Here is a 12,919-nt window from a genome sequence, read left to right as displayed (position 1 = left end):
GAAGACACCCTACAGCTTATTTTCAGGGGATGTGTTATTTTTTTTAAGTATGGTACAACAATCTACATATATTCAAATATAGTTAAGTCGTCTTCTTCTGGAACATCATCATAACTCTCCAAACCTCAAATTCCATCCCGAATTTCTTGCTACTCTATTTCCTTTAGAACCATTGGCCAGTACCTGACAGGGGGAGCCGACCTTGTTGGTGAGGCTGCCTGCACCTCTCCGGTCACCTCTGGGATAGTAGCTGTCATGATGGGGCAGATGAGAAGGGCTGCTCGTCTTTACCGCTCCTCGACAAAATGCATGGGTTGTGCAGATGCACCGCGTAGCCACGCCCATCACTAGGTCTTATTTTCGGGGTAGGGCTTCTATTGCGCAAATGCTTAGAAATCCTGCTAGGGCTTATTTTATGGGTTGGTCTTATTTTCGGGGAAACACGGTACTAGAAATCACTGAATAGTGTACTTAAAATTTGTTTAAAAATCATAATAGCTACCATTACACAGCATGTTCTGTCTACAAAGCATCATTCTAAGAAGCTATATTCAAATCCAATGTCCAACGCTTATGAGCTAGATGCCTTTAGGCAAGTTACTTAACCTCTCTGTGACTCAATAACATCATCCATAAAATGAGAATAATAATAGTATCTACTTCATAGAGTTGTGATGAGGATTAAATGTGTTAATATTTCATCCTACTTTGAACAATGCTTGTATATATTAACAGTGTACATTGAGCAGTAAGAATTAGCTAAGTGTTAGCTAATATGATTTCAATTAATCCCCACAACAATCCCGTGAATTAGGTATTATTGGTTATTCACCATTTTACAGATGAGAAAACTAAGGCACAAAGAGAAGAAGTAATCCACCAAGTTAGCTAGTTAGCAAGTGGCAAGCAAAGCCAGGATTTGGATGTCAGCAGTCTGGCTTCGGGGTCCCTGCTCTCTACTATTGTTGTGCTCTATCTCACATAAATCTGGTATATTAAATTCTTGAATCCATGGCTATTTTTGCCCAGGATGAAGTTTGATTAGGTATTTGAGGTTTTCAAAATTCAAATCAACTTAAAAATCATGTTAAGTAAATACTATCATGTCTGGTACCCAGATATGGCAAAACTTGCAAAGGGCCACATGGAATGACTGAGGTTTAGAAAACGTTGATAAACCGTGGAAATCTAAGAAGTGACAGAACACGCCTGTACTGTTTTCAATGTACCAGGTAGGCTACTGCACACTTGTATGGATCTCTTGTGCAATAACTCATCCCAGGCCAAAATTGTTCACCAGGTATCTAGCCCCAAAAGAGGAGAGCCTGCAGAACTCAACAAGAGCCATCCTGAGGAGGAAATATCTTGATTAAAATCAGAGGGACTGTGGGGTTGCTATTCCTTGACAACTTTTTTTTTTTTTTTTTTTTTTTGAGACAGAGTCTCGCTTTGTTTTCCAGGCTAGAGTGAGTGCCCTGGCGTCAGCCTAGCTCACAGCAACCTCAAACTCCTGGGCTCAAGCGATCCTCCTGCCTCAGCCTCCCGAGTAGCTGGGACTACAGGCATGCGCCACCATGCCCGGCTAATTTTTTTTTTTATATATATCAGTTGGCCAATTAATTTCTTTCTATTTATAGTAGAGACGGGGTCTCGCTCTTGCTCAGGCTGGTTTTGAACTCCTGACCTTGAGCAATCCACCCGCCTCGGCCTCCCAAGAGCTAGGATTACAGACGTGAGCCACAGCGCCCGGCCCTTTGACAACTTTTTGAAAGTGAATTGGTGGGGCCAAGTGCTGTGGCTCATGCCTGTAGTCCCAGCATTTTCGGAGACCAAGACAGGAGGATTGCTCGAGGCCAGGAGTTCAAGGTTACAGCAAGCTGTGCTTGTACCACTGCTCTCCAGCCTGGATGACAAAATGAGACCCTGTCTCTAAAATAAATAAATAAATAGATAGATAAATAAAATTAGCCAGGTGTGGAAGTACATGCCTATAGTCCTCGCTACTCAGGAGGCTGAGGCGAGAGGATCACTTGAGGCCAATTTGAGGTTATTGGGAGTTAACGATGGTGCCACTGCATTCCTCTTAGATTGAGACTCCATTTCAAGAAAAGAAAAGAGAAGAGAAGAAGAGGAGAAGAGAGGGGAGGGGAGGGGAGGGGAGGGGAGGGGAGGGGAGGGGAGGGGAGGGGAGGGGAGGGGAGGGGAGGGGAGGGAAGGGAAGGGAAGGGAAGGGAAGGGAAGGGAAGGGAAGGGAAGGGAAGGGAAGGGAAGGGAAGGGAAGGGAAGGGAAGGGAAGGGAAGGGAAGGGAAGGGAAGGGAAGGGAAGGGAAGGGAAGAGAAGAGAAGAGAAGAGAAGAGAAGAGAAGAGAAGAGAAGAGAAGAGAAGAGAAGAGAAGAGAAGAGAAGAGAAGGTGAACCAGAGAAGGGAAGGGAAGGGAAGGGAAGGGAAGGGAAGGGAAGGGAAGGGAAGGGAAGGGAAGGGAAGGGAAGGGAAGGGAAGGGAAGGGAAGGGAAGGGAAGGGAAGGGAAGGGAAGGGAAGGGAAGGGAAGGGAAGGGAAGGGAAGGGAAGGGAAGGGAAGGGAAGGGAAGGGAAGGGAAGGGAAGGGAAGGGAAGGGAAGGGAAGGGAAGGGAAGGGAAGGGAAGGGAAGGGAAGGGAAGGGAAGGGAAGGGAAGGGAAGGGAAGGGAAGGGAAGGGAAGGGAAGGGAAGGGAAGGGAAGGGAAGGGAAGGGAAGGGAAGGGAAGGGAAGGGAAGGGAAGGGAAGGGAAGAGGAAGAGAAGAGAAGAGAAGAGAAGAAAAGAAAAGAAAAGAAAAGAAAAGAAAAGAAAAGAAAAGAAAAGAAAAGAAAAGAAAAGAAAAGAAAAAGAAAGTGAACCAACCATTTGTTAGCTGATTTCCTACCCACCCCACTCTGGGAACACGAGGCAGGAGCACAGCAGCCACAGCACCAGGGGTCCACCATAATTTTAGGGGCCTATAAAAATGTCTTAATTTCTTTTGAAACAGGAAGAAAAAGTTAATATAATTCTTCCCAGATTATATTCCCCTTTATACCAACACACTCATTTTTTAATTTTTTTGGAAGAACAGACCCAAGAAGGCAGAAATGCCTAGAGCCCACAAAAGTCATAATGTGGCCTTGACATGAGGGTTGGCTTCATGGCTTCTCCATCCTGACTGGGTCTTCCAGAAACCAGCTCAGCAACTAGTGCATGAAGCACCCTGTTCTGCTAACATCTTCTCAGCATTGAGAAAACGTGAAGAGGTAGGCTGGGAAACTCAGCACTACTGGATCCTAAACTTCTGGCTTATGGATCCTCAGCTGAGACCAGGATGCTAAGGGAAGTGGCTTGAACTAATGCAAGAGGAGGAGGAGACGCCTCTCACACCCAGGATTTGTAAAGACTATGTCCAATGGCCTTCTTCCCCAAAATACCTTCCACCTCCTCCACTCCTGCCTGGAATGTGTTATTTACTCCTTTGAAATAAGACAGCAGTAATATGGTGAAAAGTGCACACACTTTGTTGTCAAACTCATTTGTATGACCACTGGCAAATTGCCTGGCCTCCCTGGGGCTCAGTCTTTTTTACAGAAGAATGAGTAAAAAATGATAATAGTGGTGGTTAAGATAAATCTGCCCCACGTCGTGGTCATGCCTGTAATCCTAGCACTTTGGGAGGCTGAGGCAGGATTGCTTGAGCTCAGGAGTTCAAAACCAGCCTGAGCGACATATCGCGAGCCAGTCTGCTGCAAAAAAATAAAAATAAAATCAATTAAAAAAATAGTCAGGTGTTTTGGCGTTCCTGTAATCCCAGCTACTCCAGAAGCTGAGGCAGGAAGATCGCTTGAGCCCAGGAGTTGGAGAGTGCAATGAGCTATGATCACATCACTGCACTCAAGCCTGGGCGACACAGCAAGACACTGTCTGAAAAAAAAAAAAAAAAAAAGGCGGGGCGCGGTGGCTCAAGCCTGTAATCCTAACACTCTGGTGAGGCTGAGGCGGGCGGATCGCTCAAGGTCAGGCGTTCGAAACCAACCTGAGCCTGAGCAAGAGCGAGATGCCGTCTCCACAAAAAAATAGAAAGATATTAATTGGACAACTAAAAACATATAGAAAACAAAATTAGCCGGGCATTGTGGTGCATGCCCATGCCTGTAGTCCCAGCTACTCGGGAGGCTGAGGCAGAAGGAGTGCTTGAGCACAGGAGTTTGAGGTTGCTGTGAGCTAGGCTGACACTAGGGCACTCTAGCCTGGGCAACAGAGTGAGACTCGGTGTCAAAAAAAAAGTAGGATAAATTGTGCATGGTGACAAGCATGGGTCCCATTATTAGGATTTATTCTTATAATATTAAGGATATTAAAATATCCTGGAGCACCTGCAAGCACTTCTTGAAGGGGGAACCACAGACTTCAACCATATTCTGGGCCTTTTTTATTTGACACAGTAAGGAGCAAAAACTAACTCAGGAAAACAGTTCTAAGAAAAGAGAGGAGGAGGAGAAGAAAGTAGTAGTAGGGAAGGCGGGAACTCTCCAAGGTCCAGCACACGCTGGACCCGGGAATACGCGCGCGCGCTTTTGGCGCCTGCAGAGCCGGCTTCTGCAAAGCGTGCTACTTGCAAGAAGCGCAGCAAACGTTGCAAGTGCCACGAAGTAAAGGAGGGGGACCCTGTAGCATAAGCATTCTTGTATGCACTGAGCACTTGGCAAATTTCTATATTTGCTCTCTGACCTGGGTTCATTACTAAAAATCTGAAGTCCTTGAAGCGCTCTCAAGAGGCACGTGGGGTTCCTTGCAGCGTGCATCTGAGCGTCTGGACTGTTCTGCAAACCCGGCCCCAAACTCCCGCTCCTGGGTTGCACGGTGGACTCTGATTTAAAAAACCCAGAGCAAACAGCCTCCTAGCCAATCATTGCACAGTATTACTTGCACGATCTACACGTGGACTTTGGGCGCGAACTGTACAGACCCAGACAGTCCTATCCATTAGTCACTATATTCTAAGAGGGGAGAATCAAGCTCAGAGCCCAATGCAGGGTAGACTCACAACTTCACTTTAGAATGCTTGGGCTGCTGAGCGCTCCCCATTTTCCCTAACCTTCTCTTTTCTTTTGGGAAGCAAAAAACACCGCGCCACGCGCGGGCCGCGGAACATCCAGGGTTGGGCGGAGGAACACTATCTAGACACTTCTCCATGGGTTCCAGAAGCTAATGTGAGGTCTCATCCCCCTCCGCCCCCAAATCGGCGTTCACACTCCAGGACACCCCCATCCTCTGTCAAGGACTCTGCTTGAGTTGAGAGTAGTTAAACTGCAAATTGGAGCCACCGTTCTCCGCACAGTAATGCCCATTGCCAGCCACACTGTCGCACACACTCGCCCTATTTTCTTTACACGTCCTGGTCGCCTCAGCGCCCCCATCGGGTCCCACCCTCACGAACTAGATGTACAGTGAATGTTAATAGAGGGCGTGTTTTGGGCGCCAGCGCGTACGCTATACGGGTACGCACCGTACCCATATATAAGAGCGCACGTCCCAGACGGCGCCAGAAAGAGGTCCCGGCGCCTGGAGAGCGCACGGGCTAGCGGTTGGTCTCACTCTAGCTGGAGTCCGGGATCGGCCTTGCGGTTGGTCCCGCTCTAGCTGGAGCCCCGGGATCGCCGTCGCCGCGGACCTCAGCGCAGAGTCCGCAGAAGCGCACAGCTTCATCGACAGCACTTAAAGGCATGGAGTCCTATCACGGACTCAGCCCCTACGGCGTCAGCTGCCGCAGCCTGGGAGTCGGTCCCGACAGGGAAGAACTGCAAGGTCAGTGCCCGGGTGGGGACAGGTGTTTACGCAAACTCCAGGAGAAGAACTTTTCCTGGGAGACGCGAGTGGACGGGATGCCGCGCGGTCGCCGCCGCGGCTCTAACTTAGCGACCCCTCGCCTCCTGCCCGGGGCTCTAACACCCTGGCCTCTCTTTTGCTTTCCTCCCGTCCCAGAAGAGAAGCCTACCGTGGCCTCGATGATTGCGATGGGAGAAAACGAGGGTACGCGGTCCGAACCTGAGCGCGGAGCAGGAGCAGGAGCAGAAGACAACCCTGGCACCGAGGGGCCCGGCCCCGTGGACCGTGCTCATGGCAGCGTCCACGAGCCCGAGCAACAGCGGGTGGAGCCGAATCCCCGGGCCGCGGTGGGGCCAGCGCGCCCGGAGAGAAAGCCGCGTCGCTACCGCACCTCATTCACCCAGTTGCAGCTGCAGGAGCTGGAGAACGCTTTCCATCGAGTTCAATACCCCGACGTGACTGCACGGTAAGTGATTTGCTAGGGGGAGGGGGATTGGGTTCTTCCCTCGGGCGTCTTCAGACTCTCTCCCGGGACCCCTTCCCTCTATTCTAGAGCCAAAAGCCACGCACGAGGCTCAAGGGCGCCAAGCCCGCCCTTGCTCTTGGTGGGGGAAGGGGGCGCTGGAGGAGGCGGTGTTGTGGGGCGGGGGGAGCGGTGCTGTAAGGTGGGGGGGCGTGGGGGCGATACTGTGAGGTGGGAGGGCGGGGCTGTGAGGTGGGGGGTGCTGTGAGGTGGCGGTTGGTGCTGTGAGGTGGAAGGGGGGGCTGTGAGATGGGGGCGGGGCTGTGAAGTGGGGGCGGGGCTTTGAGGTGGAGGGCGGGGCTGTGAGGTGGAGGGTTGGTGCTGTGAGGTGGGAGGGCAGATCTGTGAGGTGGAGGGCGGGGCTGTGAGTGGGGGGCGGGGCTGTGAGGTGGGGGTGGGGCTGTGAGGGGCGGGGCTGTGAGGTGGGGGTGGGGCTGTGGGGTGGGGACGGGCTGTGAGGTGGAGGGTTGGTGCTGTGAGGGGCGGGGCTGTGAGGTGGAGGGTTGGTGCTGTGAGGGGGCGGGGCTGTGAGGTGGGAGGGCGGGGCTGTGAGGTGGGGGGTGCTGTGAGGTGGCGGTTGGTGCTGTGAGGTGGAAGGCGGGGCTGTGAGGTGGGGGCGGGGCTGTGAGGTGGGGGGGTGGGGCTGTGAGGTGGGAGGGCAGAGCTGTGAGGTGGAGGGCGGGGCTGTGAGGTGGGGGTGGGGCTGTGAGGTGGAGGGGGGGCTGTGAGGGGGCGGGGCTGTGAGGTGGGGGTTGGTGCTGTGAGGGGGTGGGGCTGTGGGGTGGGGACGGGCTGTGAGGTAGGAGGGCGGGGCTGTGAGGTGGGGGTGGTGCTGTGAGGGGGCGGGGCTGTGGGGTGGGGACGGGCTGTGAGGTGGGGGTGGGGCTGTGAGGGGAGGGCAGGTGTGTGAGGTGGCAGGGTGGGGCTGTGAGGTAGCAGCGTGGGGCTGTGAGGTGGGGGCGGGGCTGTGAGATGGGGGGTGCTGTGAGGTGAGGGGTGGGGCTGTGAGGTGGGGGCGGGCTGTGAGATGGGGGTGGTGCTGTGAGGTGGGGCGGGGCTGTGAGATGGGGGTGCTGTGAGGTGGAGGGTGGGGCTGTGAGGTGGGGGGTGGTGCTGTGAGGTGGGGGCGGGGCTGTGAGATGGGGGGTGCTGTGAGGTGGGGGCGGGGCTGTGAGGTGAGGGGTGGTGCTGTGAGGTGGGGGCGGGGCTGTGAGATGGGGGTGGTGCTGTGAGGTGGGGCGGGGCTGTGAGATGGGGGTGCTGTGAGGTGGGGGCGGGGCTGTGAGGTGGAGGGTGGTGCTGTGAGGTGGGGGCGGGGCTGTGAGGTGGAGGGTGGTGCTGTGAGGTGGGGGCGGGGCTATGAGATGGGGTGGTGCTGTGAGGTGTGGGCGGGGCTGTGAGATGGGGGTGCTGTGAGGTGGGGGCGGGGCTGTGAGATGGGGGTGGTGGCGTGAGGTGGGGGGGCAGTGTTTTAAGGTAGAGGTGAGACTAGGAGGTTAGCGACTGCTGCAGGGTAGGGTCCTGCTTTTATTTAAAACTTGGGTAATTTGTTCATCATGCATTTTTGCATTAATTTCGATATTTTTGAATATTGCATTAAAACATTATTTGTCTTGATTATACAGTTTCTTAGCTCCCTTTAAATTTTGCGCGCTAGGCGAGCGCCTTTCCCACCTCATCCTAGTAAAGGTCCTGCCACGTGGAGCACGCTTTTACAACCAGGCTGCGGAGTTTTGAGTTTTCCGAAGCCAGCGACTCCCTTCCCTTCGCTAGCCTGCCCTGGAACCCTTATGATCGCGATCCAGGTAGAATAAGAAGGGACAGGCCTATTCTGGCCCAGCTGGAATGGGGAACCAGGACAGGTTGGTGTGGAGTTTTGGGGCGCTCTTTCTGGCTTCGCTGTATTCAGGCTTCGCCCGCTAAAGAGTGGAAAAAGGAATTTCCCTAGGGTGCACTTGGCCAAAGTGGTTTGGAGTTCCCTCCTTGAAAGTTCACCTCTCCCTTTTACAATAAACAGAAATAACTCTGGTTCAAAATAGTGCTTTAAAGGTGTTTTGACGTTTTATTTATTTTCATGGAAGGACCGCCCAAGAAAAGATTACCAGGATGGTTCTCTTCTGTTCTACAAACTGAAAGATACAAATAATACTACCAGGCACTTTCACATATATTCCTTTTTTCTATCTTATTTTAACAGCTAAGTTGTCCATGGGAAAACCCTCCCCTAAAGCAAGCCTCAACTGTTTTACAGAAAACTGCACTGGGGGGAGATAGAAATAATGTACATCAGTGTATTTCATTTTATCTACAACTCCAAATGCCGAACATTTGCAATTTTCCCCCTCAGGGACCAGCTTGCAAGACGCCTGAATTTGACTGAAGCCAGAGTGCAGGTCAGTGAATCTTGAAAAAGCAATTTGACTGGGCAGCCATTCTAAAGCATGCTTCAGGTTTTAGTCCTGGACATTCTCAAGTTGGTGTGTTTTGTTGCCTTTTCCATGCTTGGCAAATAAGTTTTGAACACTGGGGTCCTTGGTAGTAGAAAATGGGATGAGTAGACTCCAGGTTATAGAAATTCCCCATGGCCAGAGGAAACATGATTTCCTAAAGGGAAAAAAAAATAGAACTTCTCTCCCTCCTTCCACATCTGTCTGGCACTCACTCTCTCTTTCTCTCCAAATATAAATATATATATACACACACACATACAGAGACATATGTGTCATATGTATATGCGCATATATACACATATACATATATATTCCAATAAATAACATTCATTTCCTTCTAACATTACTATCCCTTAGGGAGGATATTAGTTCTCCCTAAAGGATTACTTCTATATGGATTGGTGTTCAGGGCTCGATCTGACCTGGAAAGTATTCAAATACACAGAAGAGCTGGGTTTTATAACAAGGTTCAATTGTACTAAATTATTTAAAATATTTAAAACCAGGCATCAGTTCTTAGCTAAAGGAGTGAATTTATAAGTATTTAGATGTTGAGGTAAAGGAGTCATTCACACACACAACACAGTATGTAAGTACCTAATGTGTGTTTAGTTAAAATGAAGCTGATGAGGGGCAGGGCGATAGCTTACAGTCCAAGTGCTTGGTCCTCTTGCTGTTATTTTATTTTTGTAAAACAGTGTAGAGTGGCAGCCCTAAATTTTAATATTTTGGTATACTTCGGAAATAATTTTTTGGAAAATTTTAATTTTTTGATGTCAGCCTGCAAACACATCTATCTAAAATGTTGCAATTACAGTGGTGATGGGGAGAAGGTTTGTAAACTTTGGAAACTTGTCTTTTAAAAATGAAACAAAAATAGAAACAACACTTTTGAATAAAGTCTCACTGACCTAAGAGGGATAGAAAGGTTAGAGAAGAAATATATACAATCAAATATGCATTACACATGCCACACACATTCAGCTTTATGAAACTACCAAACACATCAGTGAATATTTTCTCTTTTTTTATGTGAATATTCTCTTGAAGAATTTCTAACATCAAAGATTTTTTTTTTCCTTTTTAGTGGTATTTTGAAAAGGTGGGTTTTCTGGAATTTGAGTGGTTGGGGGTTGCTCTCAATTTAGGCTAGATTCTTACCTGTGTTGATTTAAAATACTTTGTCATTTATTCTGGCAATGATGACTAATTTTGTAGGTCATGGGATCAAAAAGTGACTATTTCAGATTATAGAAAACCACAGCTGCGTCAAAGAAGTATTTTCCAAAAATAAAAAATTAGGATGGGCTTATTAGCTTTGCCCCATAATGGATATATGAGTGCAGTGATGGAAATGCACTGTATATCTGTTGGTAGTGTCCGGCAAAGCAGGCCACTAGAATGCTGGTGTCCTCATGCTACAGGCTGGACTCACAGTCAGTCCTAGCCTCATTTGGGATGACAAGTATCTGCTTTCTCAGGCAAGCACGGCAAACTCAGAGGAAAACAAAAACTTAAGGTTTGGTGAGTTGCTTTTCCTTCTCCCTAGGTTTACATAGCTTCTCAATGGATTTCTAGAAGGGAAAAAGAGCCAGAAAACACAAAGAAGGAAAAAGACAATATTCTCATCTCTTTCCAAACTCGATAGCATGAATCTCCCTTAAGGAAGCTTTAATAGACACTCCCTTCCTTTCTTTTGCAAATATAGTAGACCTGTTTTATGAAATCAGCATTGGGAATATGGGCCTAATATGTGCCCATACCAAACTTTGCCATCTGTTGGTTTTGATTATGTTTAAGGAGATTTGATCACTGGCACATTTGAATCCCTCCAAAATGAACTGTGTTACACTGGCCTTATTCAGACTCTATATTCATGCAGCAGAAGGACCCCAAATCTCCTAAGATGGGTGAAAGAAAACATACCTTGAAGCAGGGAAAAGAGGTCCTGTGTCTAAATTAAAATTTGCAGTTTGGGAGCTTCCAAAAGGATTAAATACAATGTACACCTCATTAGTTAGTATGCTAAGAAGGCAGTAAAGTCTAATTGACAGCTTGTTTGTTGGTGTGTTAAGAGTTAGCAAACACTTGGGGAGGAACCTTTTTTGTGACCCCATCATCCACATTGTTATTGAACATCTTCCTAAAATGTGGAGTTGGACCTTCCTACCTTAGAAATGAGTGATGGGATGGGGGGCTCTCTGGTTGGAGAGTGAGGCTGGCTGTGCCTAGGGTGCCCTGCCAGGCTGGGCAGCAGTAGCTTTGATACTGAATCCTGAAACTGTAGCTAGAGCTGGATGAGCTGACCGTGTCCTGAGCCCAGGAAGGTTTGGTGGGTAGGGCAGTGTGGAGCATGCAAAATTGACAATAAGGTGCCCAAAGTCTTGTCTAGGAAAAGGATTTTGAGAGTCTAGTGAATTTGGATGCAGTCAGGGCCAAACTTTCCTTGACACTAAAGGCTAAAATAACAAGGCAGTGTCTGAGGATTCAGCAACTCTCATGTCCCAGCAATACAAACCACAAAGTCCCTGGGACTCCCATGATGAGTCTCCTTGACATATCACCACCTGTTTAATTCTCAAGAAGCTTCAGAGGAGGGGTGAGTCCTTAAACATCCTTGAAGGAAATCTGTCTAAAAATCTAACATGCTCCTCTTTATTAATGACTTCAGACTGAAGATGGACTTTTCAAACAGGGAGTAGTTCCCTCAATATGACCTTAATTGGGCTCCCCTTTTTACATTGTGTTCATCCTCCCCGACAACCAAGGCGACACTATCCCTAAAGGGAAGGGGGCAGAAGCAGCTGGACAGCTGATGATCCAACATTTCTTTACCCGGTTACCAGGCTTGAACATTAACAGCAGGGACCTGGTGCAACACCAATACAGCTGGCCCTGCATCCAAGATCTAGAAAAAACCATTAAGGACTAGTAAAAGTGGGAGGAGAGAGACAAAGCAATGTGCCATACTCTGGACTAGGCTTAGCTCACTAAGGGTTAGCTGATGGGAGGACTTGAGCCATTTACTTCCCTAAGATATTCCGACAATAAGAAAATATCTTAACCTGTTGCAGTTTAAAATGTCAACAGCATATAGAGTTGCATGTTGTGTGCTTTTTCTGTTATGACATTGACTGTCCAGTATACTAAATTCATCCTTTTTCTCCCTCTGATGAAGGTTTGGTTTCAGAATAGAAGGGCCAAGTGGAGACGACATCAGAGGGCGCTAATGCTGAGAAATATGGCCCATGTTGCCATGGGCCCCCCAGTGGGGGTGATCTTGGATGGGCCCTATAATGCCATCCCTGTTCTGGAGTCTGCTTGGAGATGTGTTCATCTGGTGCCAAGGCCTATCGTGCCACCTATGCCGCCTGGGCCACCTATGCCGCCTGGGCCATCCATGATGCCTGGGCCATCCATGATGCCAGGGCCATCCATGATGCCAGGGCCACCCATGATGCCTGGGCCACCCATGATGCCACCCATGATGCCTATGCCCCCTGGGCCTCCCATTGGCCTGGCTCCTATAGGCGTGGCATGGGCCCCTGTCATCAATGGTCATTATGCAGGTCCCATTTTCTAAAGTATCTTCACGACAGTTTTTTCCAAAGTGTTTCTCTGCCAGATATAAATTGTGCACAGCACAGTAACAAAAGAATTCATAAGATACCTGTTAAATGAATTGAATAAGTAAACAAAGTCAGTGTCATGTTGTTTTTGTAAGACACATAATTTCGTTTTCAATAAAGGTGTGAACTAGCAGTGCATTGGTGTTGCGTGTCAAGTGGGGTATGGATGGGAATAGCTAAGGGAATGTAAGTAGAATGGTGAAGAGGCCCCTTTTGTTTTCATCAAGTAGTATCTCTAAGTCGCCATCAATAGGCCCTGTACATCACCAGTTCACCAAGTACCCATGGCAGGTTTATGCTGACCGGCACATTTCTTCCACATCAACCTCCCCAATCCCCAACCTCTCCCTGCCCTGCCCCTTGGGAGCACATACACACATGTGCAGGATGGGAAAGGGTGAGTCTCTAATGAGAGAACAGTCCATTTCCAGGCGGGGTCATGTTCCATTTATGCTAAGGAGCAGGCTAACCCCTGGACTCTTAAG

General features: G+C 49.0%; 1 protein-coding gene across 1 annotated transcript; it reads left to right on the top strand.

Moving 5' to 3' along the window:
* Positions 1-5,550: 5,550 nt before the first annotated feature.
* On the top strand, positions 5,551-12,568 carry ESX1 (ESX homeobox 1). The gene is made up of 4 exons (XM_012787188.3): positions 5,551-5,811; positions 5,989-6,298; positions 8,703-8,748; positions 11,984-12,568. Exons 1-4 carry the CDS (start codon positions 5,730-5,732, stop codon positions 12,386-12,388), a joined length of 843 nt encoding a protein of 280 aa, XP_012642642.2. The 5' UTR covers positions 5,551-5,729; the 3' UTR covers positions 12,389-12,568.
* Positions 12,569-12,919: the final 351 nt, after the last annotated feature.

This window comes from Microcebus murinus, chromosome X (genome assembly GCF_040939455.1).
Source record: "Microcebus murinus isolate Inina chromosome X, M.murinus_Inina_mat1.0, whole genome shotgun sequence".
In the NCBI taxonomy this organism is placed as follows: domain Eukaryota; kingdom Metazoa; phylum Chordata; class Mammalia; order Primates; family Cheirogaleidae; genus Microcebus; species Microcebus murinus.
This window is presented reverse-complemented; position numbering and strand designations above follow the sequence as displayed.

Coding starts and splice junctions, on each gene's coding strand:
- ESX1 (XM_012787188.3), top strand. CDS start 5,730: ATGGAGTCCTATCACGGACTCAGCCCCTACGGCGTCAGCTGCCGCAGC. Junction 5,812..5,988: donor CGACAGGGAAGAACTGCAAG/GTCAGTGCCCGG, acceptor CTCCCGTCCCAG/AAGAGAAGCCTACCGTGGCC. Junction 8,749..11,983: donor TGACTGAAGCCAGAGTGCAG/GTCAGTGAATCT, acceptor CCTCTGATGAAG/GTTTGGTTTCAGAATAGAAG.